General features: G+C 39.1%; 1 protein-coding gene across 3 annotated transcripts in view; it reads right to left on the bottom strand.

The window, feature by feature from the left end:
* Positions 1-3,367: 3,367 nt before the first annotated feature.
* FBXL4 (F-box and leucine rich repeat protein 4) overlaps positions 3,368-12,381 on the bottom strand; it is a 62,282-nt gene continuing 53,268 nt past the window's right edge. For all 3 annotated transcript variants that reach the window (XM_051614279.1, XM_051614281.1, XM_051614280.1), the window contains one exon: positions 3,368-12,075. In XM_051614279.1, coding sequence (XP_051470239.1) covers positions 11,912-12,075 — 164 coding nt within the window. In that variant the 3' untranslated portion in view covers positions 3,368-11,911. The remainder of the gene's footprint in view (positions 12,076-12,381) is intronic.

Raw genomic sequence — 12,381 nt, 5'->3', positions numbered from 1 at the left:
TAGTTCACTTTTTTTGCACGGAGGAGAGTGTACGTTTTCACTTAGTCTCTTACAACATGCAAGGAAAAAAAATAATCTTTATTAATAAAACTTTCTCCAACAATTTTAGATGACAGATTGTGGGAACACTGGAGGTATGGTATGATACATGGCACAGATCACTGCATGCACACGGGTGATCCATCTGCTGGTGTATGGCACTAAACTCCTCTGTCCCAGAGTCATAGTTGAATAGGGCAGCCTCAGCTGCCTGAGCTCAGGTTCAGTTCCTGCCAACTGAAAGATGTAAAAACTGCCCAAGGACTGTGTATTTAGGAAAACTCAAAAAGGTGGGTTGTCACCCCACCCCTCTGTAACTGACTTCTTGCACCCAGGTGACAGCACCTGATCGTTAGCTGGAGATCATTAATCTTGGTCCACGCCTCCTTTCTGAAGATCTGCCACTTTGAGCAGCAGAGGCACAGCTGGGAAAGCCTCTGCACCTTTTGGAGATCAGCAGAACACCCATGGATCAATACTTCAATGTGAAAGCTGCTGTCATTCTCTGAAAAGACTGAATTATTTAAAAGCACATTAAAAAAATTCAGAGCAGCATCACAGACCTCTAGGTTTGATTGGTGCCCACCATATTTTGCTCTTACAAATCCTCTCTCTAAGCTGATTCAAAGATAATGATTTACTCTTCCATAACATTCCAGTTCTCCATGATTCTCATTAGTGCAAGATACACTAAATATTACCTGATCACACACAGATGGAAAATTAATTACAACTTTAGTCACTCGTCCTCAGGGCAATCAGCAGGCAGCCCAGGGTGCCCAGATGAACGTTCTGTACCTACCCACCACTTTTTTTTTTCTTTTCCCCTTCCCCAACCACTTAAAAAAAAAGAGAGTATCTTTTGTGGCACATTTTTTATATCGCTCAACACCAGGTTGTGGCTGCAGACCTTAAAGGAAAGATGTCTGCTGGAGCAATGGAAGTTACTGCAAAGTACCCTATCAAGCCTATCAATGCACTGTATGGAAAACACAACTATACCAATGCTGAAAACAGGGGGTCATCCCTTTCAGTGAACCCTCAATATGATGCCCAGGTAATTTTGCACACAAACCCTTTCTGACTGCTGAACAGAAGTGACTGCCCAAAGGCAGCGAAGATTTCTCTAAACAGATACCACATAGTCAATTTTCAAAAGTTCACCCCAGAGGGCACTCGTTTTAGAAACTTTCAAAATGTCCAGTTAAGCAGCTGTCATTTTGCTGGAGTCACTGGAAGGGAACCAGCTGCTCCCAGCAGCACCATCCTGGGAACAGGCATTGGAAAGCACTAGTAGGCACCAGACACAACCATCTTCAGCACTGTCTCAAAGCAGGAAAGAGAATTGCTTGCTCCAGGCCCACTTTCTTAGATACAATGCAACTTTTAATTCCCTTTCCAGTTTTCATTAGCTCTGAGCTGCTTTTGATAATTGCCAGCAACTGTTAAAATTACTAATAAATTAGTGCTCTTGATCCTTCTGTGCCAAACTAAGGGCTGCCCAAATTGTGATGTTTCCTATTGGATACAAGTACTGGGGGAAAAAAAGAAGTACCTAAGTGGCAGTGCAAATTACATCTTTCTGTGACATTCATTGCATTTTTTTAAATACAGACTATTTTGATCAAGCCCTGAGCTTGTAGCCAGTTCACAAAGCTCATGCCAAACACCATTTATCCTTTCTCACAAAGGAACTATGTGGACTGTCTCACAGGGCTCCCATCACACCTATTGGCCTGCGGTTTCAACTTAAAATTCTTGGTGCATGTGCATCCAGAGAAATGGACATGACCTTCTTACAAAAACGCTGCTGTACTTCTTTGAATTCCTAAAGACATTTGGTGGTTCAAAACTGCACGATCACTGCATCAGAGCATTTTTATTTCTAGCTCTTCAAAACCGTGAGGGAAAGCATCACAGTCGTATCTGTTGCTAAAAATAAATGCCTGCATTGTGTATCATGACATTTGATTCTTACCAGTGAATAAACAATTGCAGCACACATGGTATCAGACCTACAGTGTGCTGTTTAAATTCAATGAAGATTGCCAAATGCATCTTAAAGTAACAGAGACAAGCTCACATTTCTGAATATTTTCATGGAATACTAAACTTTCCTCTCCCTCCCTCCGGACTTAAACCACCTAAAGCTACATGAGTACAGACAACATGGAACTGCTTTCACTTCCCCAAATAACAATGCATTCCTGCATAATAATAATGTAATAAAGTGTATTACAGGCTGTCAGGCATTAAGGTCTGGAAATCCTGAAAGACCCTGAAATCTGGCTTTATCTGTGTGGTTTTTTAATGGCTTGCACCATCAGAAGTGTCACAGAGAGGAGCAGAGACACCTGACAATGCTGTTTTCTGTGTGAATCTTCAACCCTGTGAAATCAGCACTGCAAAGCACTATCTGTCAGAAACAGAACAGTCAGAAGGGACATCTGAAACGGGACTTAACATGTGACAAAAGCCAGCTGTGTTCTGTCCAAGATGTAGAGAAGCCAGGTCCAGTCTCATCCTTACGCTTCTCGATAAGCAGAAGCACCAGCAACTGAAGTTGGTGCTAGAAGACAAGTTTTAGTACCTTTGAAGCAAACTGGCCCGGGGCAAAGTTTTGATACAAAAGCTGAACCCTTTGGTAGGTGCTGGTGTTTAAATCTGAATAAAAGTCTCCTTAGAGCTGCAAGAAAACAAATCCAAGCTTTGCATTTTTTTTAGTTGGGAGTGTTGTCTTGAACAATTAACAGTATCAGGCAAATCTGACACTTCAAGAACTTTGTCTAGAAGAAAATGGGGACTGATCAGAGCAACAGCAACTTCTGAACCAGTAAACAAACTCTTAGGTACTTGCTAAGAAGAGAAGGACAAGGTCTAGCAAAGCAGTTACTGATTTCCAGCTCAACACTTGTGTTGCTCTGGACACATCAAGTCCAACCTGTCTCCTTCTGGTTCCCATTTTCAAAGCTGCAGAACTCTAAAATCTTTGCCAAATTTAAGAGTTTATTGTATTACTTAAATCTCATAACATTTAAACACAACTGTATCACTACTATGTAATTAAAGGGATTAAGAAGTACATTATGGTAACATCATTAGCACCAGAGTAGGAAATTATTCTTGAAAGAAATTCAACATTTTTTTTCTAGGAGGTCTCTCTTGGTCCATTGTCATCTCCATATCCTGTCTTGCTCTGTATCTGGATCACATACCTTAAAACATCCAGGGCAGCTTATTTAAAAATGAACACTGATAAAAACATGACCAAACTATTTCTCTGAATGCTTTACTTCCCAGCTTTTTGAAACTAATGCACAAAAGGTCAACGGATTTATATTTGTTTTATTTATTCCTTATTTCATGTACACTTGGTACTTTGCAACACAGACAAAGGAAAACAAATTAAGTACAAAGCAAGATAAATATTATAGCTCAAATATATTTTAACACATTTCTGTCATCTCTGAATTAGCAGACACTGACAATTCAGTGAGGACATTACTTTAAACTTCTTTACACTGGCAGAAACAGAAGAAACCTGTACAATACAGTACTATGGCATTTTAAATGATCCAACATGTCAGAAGAAAACAGGCTCAATTTACTAAACAGAAATAACTGGTGTGTAAATAGAAGTAATGAACTTTTTAAGAGAAAAAGAAACCATCTTTGAGTTAGCAATGTAAGGCATTAGATGATTTCTCCATAATCAATTCCATTGTTTATAAACACGGGGCTAACTTCTGGTTTGTGTTCAAGTAAACCCTCATCTTATACCACAAAAATATATTAAGTGGCACAAATCAAAGGTATTCAAATGAGGAAGGGTCAGGTTTCCATGCCTGAGCTGTGCCTGCAGTGGCACAGAGACCTTTGGGATTCTATAGAAAGAGAAGAAGATGCAGTAGTCAAAGCAAGTAATGCACTAGCAGCAACCCACCTTCTCTTTACTACTGGTCAAGCAGAATACTGAGGGGAGAAAAAAACCTCACACCGTTTTGAAAGGTAAGCAGGTACTTGCCTAAGTACAAAAAAATGCACAAACCTCAGAGGGGAATATTAAAAACAAAGACACAGAAGATGTGAAGGAAAGCACTGCTGGTATGCCAAGAGGAGCACAACACAAACAAACAAAAAGGGTTAATGCTGAACGTGTAGGACTTTGTGAGAGCACAGAGAACAGATCTGGGATCTAAGATTGCATGTACAGACACAACTCTTGGAGTACTGACTATATGTAGGACTGCAATGGGGCAGAGCAGTGGATGTGACCTTCATGGGCCTGTGCAGCTTAACATCAGGGAACAGCCCTGAGAAACACATCCATGAACTGCTGCTCCCACTTCCCACGTCTGGTGTTGCTAACTGCTGCCTTCACCACACTTAAGTATGTTCCTATTAGCCTTTCTAATCTACATCTTCCAACATCTGTTCCTCAAAGCATCTTAGTTAGGAAATTTATTGAAGCCAGTTAGGGCTTGCACTTACTAGGATGTTCACAGTGGCTTGTTATGCTTTAGGGCTTGAACCACCACGATGAGGTGACAATAAACAACCTCAGTTTGGACATCTTTGTGACACAGCACGGAGATAAACTATCTAAAAGTTAAGAAGCCTTGGAATACAGTCAAGAGTGGCTATCCTTGTTTATGCTAATATGAATTAAAACATTTGCACCACCACCATGTTCTCACGTGCTGCTTGTTTTTCTTTTCACTTCAGTTAAATGCCCTCTTCCTTTTGCTGGCTTTAATACGTGGCTTGGGAGGGTGAAAAACAGCAACAAACAAACAGCAAAACAAACAACTTTAACCACTCAACTACTAGAAAACAAAAGGTTTTCTAGTTTTAGGCAAGATGTTTTGTAGGAAGCAACCAGATGCAGTCCAACCGACAGTGCAAAGGAAGTGGTGGCCTTTGGTGGAAGCACAAGAAGCTACAGGACTAATGGAAAGCACCCAGGGGTAACAACCCCCTTCTCTGAAGCCACGGGAAGCTGGTTTCCAACACAAGCTTTATGTGGTCTAGATGGACCTCACGATCTCCAGAGGTCAATCACAGACCTCAGTCAATTTAAGATGGATCTCCTGATCTGAATCGCTCTGTGGAAGAACCTACCTGACCAGAGCAACAGGACCCTCAGAGACTAGTTTCCTAACTTTAGTACCTACCTCAGATGTTTAAAATTAGTTGTTACAAATATCCTCCAGCTACAGAAAATGTGCTTAGAGGCAATGATCCATTTTTTCCTTCTCACCTTATTATTAAAAAAGGGGCATCACTTGCTTCTGGTGCTTACTGGCATAGCCTGAAGAGCAGAGCTATTTCCTGTCAGGAACTGTTCCCACTATTGCAGGTTTTCCACCTTTCTAGAAATTAGCCCCTTTAAAAGGAAACACACTTGCAACAGTCCTCAAACTCCTATTGTTGCTGCAGAAAAGGACCCATGCTATTAAATCATAAATGCAGTGCAAGTATTTTGCTGCTGGTTATTTGAGGGGAGGAATTCAAATGTTTGGGGTGTGACACCATGAACAACTCAGCACTGCACTCAGTCTCCAACAGAGGAAGCAGAAACAGTTCAGAGTGGCAATAATACATCTGTGAACTGTTCATGTGTGTTTTGCACATTACAGAACTGTCTGCTGAAAACATTACCACAACTTTATTATACATAATATTATTATTATATTATATATACATTACCCTTAGTTTTTTCCTCCTAACCTAAATCAAGAAAAATGTTGTTTCTCTTCAAATGAATAACAAACAAGATTCTTGTGACTCTTCTCCACATTGCTAGTTTCTTAAGAAAGATATTTCTTTTCCCCTCACTACCATCTTCAGCAATCAGGACCCTGCAGCAAGCAGACCAACCAAAAGGCAAGTCTCAGATCACAGAACCACAGAATGGCTGAGGTTGGAAGGGACCTCTGCATGTCATCTAGTCCAGCCTTCCACTGCAGGACCACCTAGAGCTGGTTGCCCAGCACCACATCCAGGCAGCTTTTGAGTATCTCCAAGGATGGAGACTCCACAGCCTCTGTGGGCAATCAGTGCCAAGGCTGAAAAACGTGTCATCTTATGTTCAGAGGGAGTCTTTGGTCCTTCAGTTTGTACTTGTTGCCTCCTCTCCTGCCTGTGGGTATAAATGGGAAGAATCTGGCTCCCTCTTCTTCTTTCCTTTCCCTCCATCAGGTATTTCTATACATTGGTAAGATTTCCTCTGAGCCTCCTCTTCTCCAGAGCCTTCTCTTTACCATTTTTACCCCAAAACTGCAGTTTATATGCCCTCAAAAAAGAACCAATTACAAAAATCCTATGCAATTAAGTCTTACATGCATCTGTGTGTGCATTCACAAAATCATTTCAGAGTTTAACAAAAAATGCAGCTGAGCAGTGGTAAGTGAAGAAAGATGTTTTTATGTAGTTCATAGAAATGAAACAGAGAAATAAAAAATTACTGCACAAGCACATGTATGAACGGTCAAAATCAAGAGCCCCTAAAGGCTAAATCTTGACTTAGAAGTTTGAGCATGTGAAATTCTATGGGAAACTAAATGGCTGGGATATATAACTGATCTAGAACAATGCAGTTACTTTCCTCACATCTATAAATAGTGCTGGCCTCCCTTCCATGAGTTTCCCAATAGATTTGGTTAAGGGCCTTTGCTTATTTCCTCAGTCTTGATATTTGCATTTCTTCAGCATGCAAGGAGTAAGAGAGCTTTCAAATAGCTGAGGGGTTTTTTTATTGCTCATTTTTAGACAAGGGGAACAAAACATGGTAGTCAAAAACTGAATTCTCTACAAGGGACCCCATCCAATTTAGGATGCCTGTCCCAACTGTGCCATTTATTATTCTTACATGAAAACAAGGCAGGGAAAAACCAGATCTACATAACTGAAACTAAAATAACAGTACTTAGTCCTTAGCTAAAAGGGAAAACCTCACCATTGCCTGCTCCTACTGAGGCTGAATCTTCTTTAAAAGAGCCACTTCTTGCCAAGGCCCTTCTTGGAAGATCATGAGGATCTGTAAACCCACAAGACTCACACCTCAGCCTTTCCTAATGTCAGTTATCACAACCTGGCCCATGCCTGGTCATATTTGATGAAGAGCCCTTTTTGGATTTCATTATCAAGTCAGAAATCTAGAATCACAGAAATCATCATCTCAGTGGAGGACAAATGCCTCAATTTGGGAGAAATGTTGACTGTGTCTAACACAAAATGTACAGATGCATTAAACCAGGAATTTCTAGCCTAGTAACTTCCAAGGCTACAACATACGGAATCACTGCAGAAGAGTAATAATGATCACAGAAATCAGTATGTAAAGTCACCCTCATACTCCATATAGTAAAATGCTACATTTTCTCTAGTCTTCATAAATGTTGTAGTCCTGCAGATGTGACATGGGAAGCATATCCCATAGGATGCAAAGAGTACACAGAATAAGAACCAGGACCAAACACACAATTTTTGCAAATGCACAGTGGGCAGCATTCCTGATGACAGGAGAGCAGTTCGACTAGTCACAGCCTTAATTCTAGCAGTATGAAAGGTTATCAAAATAGCTGCAATACATTAATTACGTTTGCCTGTTAGTTTCATGCATTTACAGAACTGTACATCCAGCCAGTCAGGCACATGAGATTTCAGAACAAGGAAAAGGGATGTATTTCCAACAAAAACAAACAAACAAAAACAAAGAACAAGCTCACAACACAGGCATTGGCAAGGGATGTGGGGGCAGAAGTAAATCCTGACATTTAAAACAGTGACTTTTCAAGTCATCAGCATCTCTTTAATGTGCCTCTTTCTAGATGGATTTTGGAGGGTTTTGAGGTTTGGGGCTGGATTTTCTTTCAGTCTTATTTTTGCTATTCCAAGACAGGTAGTACAGCTCCGGATGGAATTAATCTCAAGTTAGTATTCTAAAGCCAAGTATCTAACCTGAGCTAAATCACAGCTTCCACAGTCTCCACAGAGGCTCACCAGGACATGATTCAATCTATTTTCCTTAAATATCTATCTTAGGAGGAGATTAATAGCTCTCTAGAGGTGCCCAGATTCCTCCCTTAAACTAGATGTGTAACTTCCAGAGAGCTAAGATTCAGTGAGGTGAATTTTACTCACCGTGTACCACGATTAACAGACATCTTTTACCTGAAAAAGCTGTCATGAAAGCTCCATGGAAAGAATCAGGACCTCCAAATACATGGGGATTATAAAGTTCTTCCATGTAAATCCTGCTAATGTACTTAATCACATGCAGAATTTAAACAACAGAAAACCCATCTACTTCTATAGAGGTATCTAACCAAACAGCTCAGAATGATGAATACAAGGAAACACCCCATTGAATTGAAGTCTTCCAAGATTTGGGAAGATGCTTTAAACTATAGAATCATCATATGAATTTTTAAAATGACCAGAAGAATGACATATCTACCCACAAGCCATCCCACACCAATTTCATACAGTTAGCACAGAACTCCCCTTTAGTTTAAGAGCAGGAGCACTTCAGAAAAAGCCTCTTTTTTTGGACATGTTAGCAAAGATTTTTTACACCTCTGTTGCCAAAGCACTTTTTTTTTTTTTTTTACAATGCTTCAGAAAGACAGACAAGCTCAAAGGACAAGATAAAAAAAAAAAAAAGGAATAACCTTAAAAGCAGAATTTAGATTAACATGACTGAGGGATAGCCTAGTGTTGGATATGACAGCCCAATTCCAGAGGAACTGAATTCCTCCAACTGAGGAATTGCCATCATTCATTTTGGATTAAATGAAACTAGAATGAAGTTCCCTCCATATGACTGCTTCACCAGGAGACAGTCCACAGTAGTTACTGGACTTTGCATTCCATACCCTGTAGGACCTTTCACGTGGGCACAAACCAAAAGGCACTTTGGCAAAGCAACACAAGAAATCCAGCACCCCTCCTGCCCAGGCTTTTCCTGCTGCACAACTGGAGAAAAACTGGGTCTGCAGGTAGAGTAAAACAGCTGAAAACAGAACTGCTACGAGACATCTTTTGCTATTACATTCACTTCACAAAAGTAATTCCTACATGAAAAAATCTGGTATTTATACATGTATGTATAGGTATGTACACACATACAAAAAATTTTTATACACACATACATGTGTCTATATGTAATTTATACATATACATGACTAAATAGATATACACACAAGTATAAAACAGCAGAATTAAAATGACAGTGATCTACTCTTGCTTCTTTGTGTCATATAAGGAAGGTCTTGTTTCCTTCATCCTGGAAATACTAGAAATGTCAAGCTTGGTGGAAGACTTCTTGGCCACATAAAGCCATAGCTAAAAGTGCTTCTTACCTGCTGACTGAAGGCTGAAGTGTCTTTCCCAATTATCTTTCAGCTGTTTTAATTAATTATGTGTTAGCAATAGCTAAGTTTTAAATAATCCAAATAAAAAGCAGACTTCAGTCTTTCAATTGGCCATAGAGATTTCCTGACAAAAACAATTTAAACAAGAAGGCACAACGTAAGGGGGAAAAAAATCCTTTAGTATGAACAAAATGTCAATTTAAAACTCTTTTATACTACCTAAAAAGCAAGAGAATGAAATCCTGTACACATACATGATTACAGAAACAGTCATTTGATTGACTGATTTGATTGATGCTGTAAAAGTGAAAGTGTCTTATTTACCAAGTTTACCAGTTTGAAGGCACAATGGCTATCACTTCATCCACATCCCATTCTATTTACAGTGAAAAACAAAACAAATAGGATCTCTAAGAAAAAAAAGGAGATAAACACAAATGCACCCTGAGAAGTGAAATTTCACAACAAAAACTTTAAAAAAAATACTGTTCTTTGTAAACTTCCATTAGCTGAAGCTGTGTTCTCCTATAACTAGAACAAGAATGTTTAATGCTCAATTACAATGAAAAATATTACTTGTAGATAAAAAAAAAAAGGTAAAAGTTAAGTTCTCAGAAAAATAAATCAACCCAATCCCGATTGAAAGAAATGAGGTCTCACACAGAATAACACCAAGACTGGCATCTGTCAGTGAGGATAAAAAAAATAAACACAATCTAAAGATCTCTGAAAGTGTCCAGTTTTCTGGAAAAAAAGTAATAAATGGAATGCAATAACCTAGTTGGAAATCCCACAGTGCCACCTGTGTGGAGGAAAAAAAATCAAGAAGCCAACTGTGCATGCCCTTCTTTGGATCTGGAATTCCCAAAAGATTCTGTAAAATTTAAAAATCTGAAGGAAAAGGTCTTTCTATAAAATCAGATAAATGTTTTGTAGCTGTTTCATGACATGGTTCATAAAGTGTTGGCACCAGCACAAAGAGTTCCAAGCATTCATTCAGGAGCCACAGAGATTGTCAAATCTGGAACGATTCGTAGCAGTTCTCTAGCAGCAGTTGGTTATTTACCACATACACTGAAGTGTTCTCTGCCAGTGATCTTCAGTGCAATGCTGGACTTCTGCCAGACAAAATATTGTTCTTCTTATTCCAGTAGGTAATTAGTACCATCAAGAACAGAACAGTGGGATCCTTATCAAATGACAGGCTGTATTTCCTGGTCCGTACTCATCAACAATGGCTAAAGAGATGAAATTCTAAATTCAGGCTGAACACAACAGCATCCTCCAACAGTGGTAATTAAGGAAAGAAACAACAACAACAAAAGCTTCATCCAAGGAAGTGCAAAAGGAAGAAACCCCTAGAATTTGTCCACTGACACAGTTTTCCTTCTCCAGAGGCTAAAGTGTTATAGAGAGAGAGTGCAATAGTACTTTGAGTGATCACCTCTTGGAAAAACAAGTAAAAAACAACCCCCCAAACAAATCCAAAACTAAGGTTTGGCAATTACAAAGTCACCAAATCATACCACCCTGGTTTCAAAACCATTCGATTTTCATTGCTGTTTTACCAAACAAGGATGTTTAGTTTTACACCTGACAGTAGATTTGATGCCAGTGTAAGGGACAGTTGCTGGTACTCGGCACAATAACCAGATGGACCACAAGGCAAGTCTTTACCATGACAGAAATTTGACAAGAAAATTGCTCTACACATTGCCAGTTATGACACTAAGTACATGGCTCAAACTTTACACCCAATACCAAGAAGCAGCTGGCAATTTTCTTTCTTTTCTGCTCTAAGTTCAGGTGGAAGGTTCTTGCATTTATCTTTTGTGTCGCTGAGGCTGGACTGTAAAACTTCACTGTATCTACTTCAGGTGGAAGAAGGGAGACAAGTGTCTCAGACAGAATTCATTGCCAAAAAAAATGAAGACAACAGTGTCTTCTCAATCCATTCTTACACAAGCTTGAAGAGGTTTTCAAACAATGAATTATGGGCCAGATCACAACATCTTATGCTGCAGGCCAACCCAGAATGCTACAGTATCTGTGTATGTATATACAAATACATCTGTATACATTTATATATACCCACACAAACACAGAAACAGAAAAAGGAAGCACCCATCCTTTCCTTACTGTTAAATGCTGAATTCTGCTTTCACCTGGATATTAGCACAGTTTATTGTGTGTAAAACCCTGTAAAGGGATATTTAGCAAAATGTTTTTAATTTGCTTCTCATTAAGTCGCACATATGGCTGGTATTCAAAAACATGCAGTGCCACCAATTAACACAGAGTAAAACAATTCTTAGGTACAATATCAAGTATTTAAGAAATGCATAATATATTTAAATGTATTTTACCCATCTGCGTAGATAATTACTACTTTCCAATATTTCATAGGGGATTTATACTCTTCTTAAAAAAAAGTCAGCACAAATTCACAGGAAACAACTCTGTCAAACGAATTCCACAGCAGCATATGTAGTAAGTCACTGGGTGAAACTCTTTTTTATGAACACATGAGGAAAGTTGGCATTTAGTTCCAGGACAACTCTATTATCAATCTGTGAACAGAAGGACACATCGAGTAAAGAAAGATCTTTACAAGACTCCAGCAATTTTCTTAAAGATGCAGGGCTTACCATCCTCGTCCCTGTTCAGAAACAAACAAACAAAAGAAACAAATTGTAAGGTTACTGAGAATAGTCTTCTTTTTAAAAGCTGCTAATACTGTGTCATCAAAAAACTGCCATTATAACACATTTTTATAGAGAGAATTTCAATTATATTTCAAAAGCTTCTCACAGTGCAGAATTTTTACCTTTAAGAAACCTACTGTATTTTCCTAACTCAACTGCTTAAGCAATTTCATAATTTTCTACTGGGGGGCAACTTTACAACTTCAAGGGAAATCTCTAACTACAGAAGCCAAGCACCCAAGTCCACAAGCCCCCCCCAG

This window comes from Apus apus, chromosome 3 (assembly GCF_020740795.1).
Source record: "Apus apus isolate bApuApu2 chromosome 3, bApuApu2.pri.cur, whole genome shotgun sequence".
In the NCBI taxonomy this organism is placed as follows: domain Eukaryota; kingdom Metazoa; phylum Chordata; class Aves; order Apodiformes; family Apodidae; genus Apus; species Apus apus.
The sequence above is the reverse complement of the archived record's forward strand: the minus strand, read 5'-3'. Positions and strand labels throughout refer to the sequence as shown.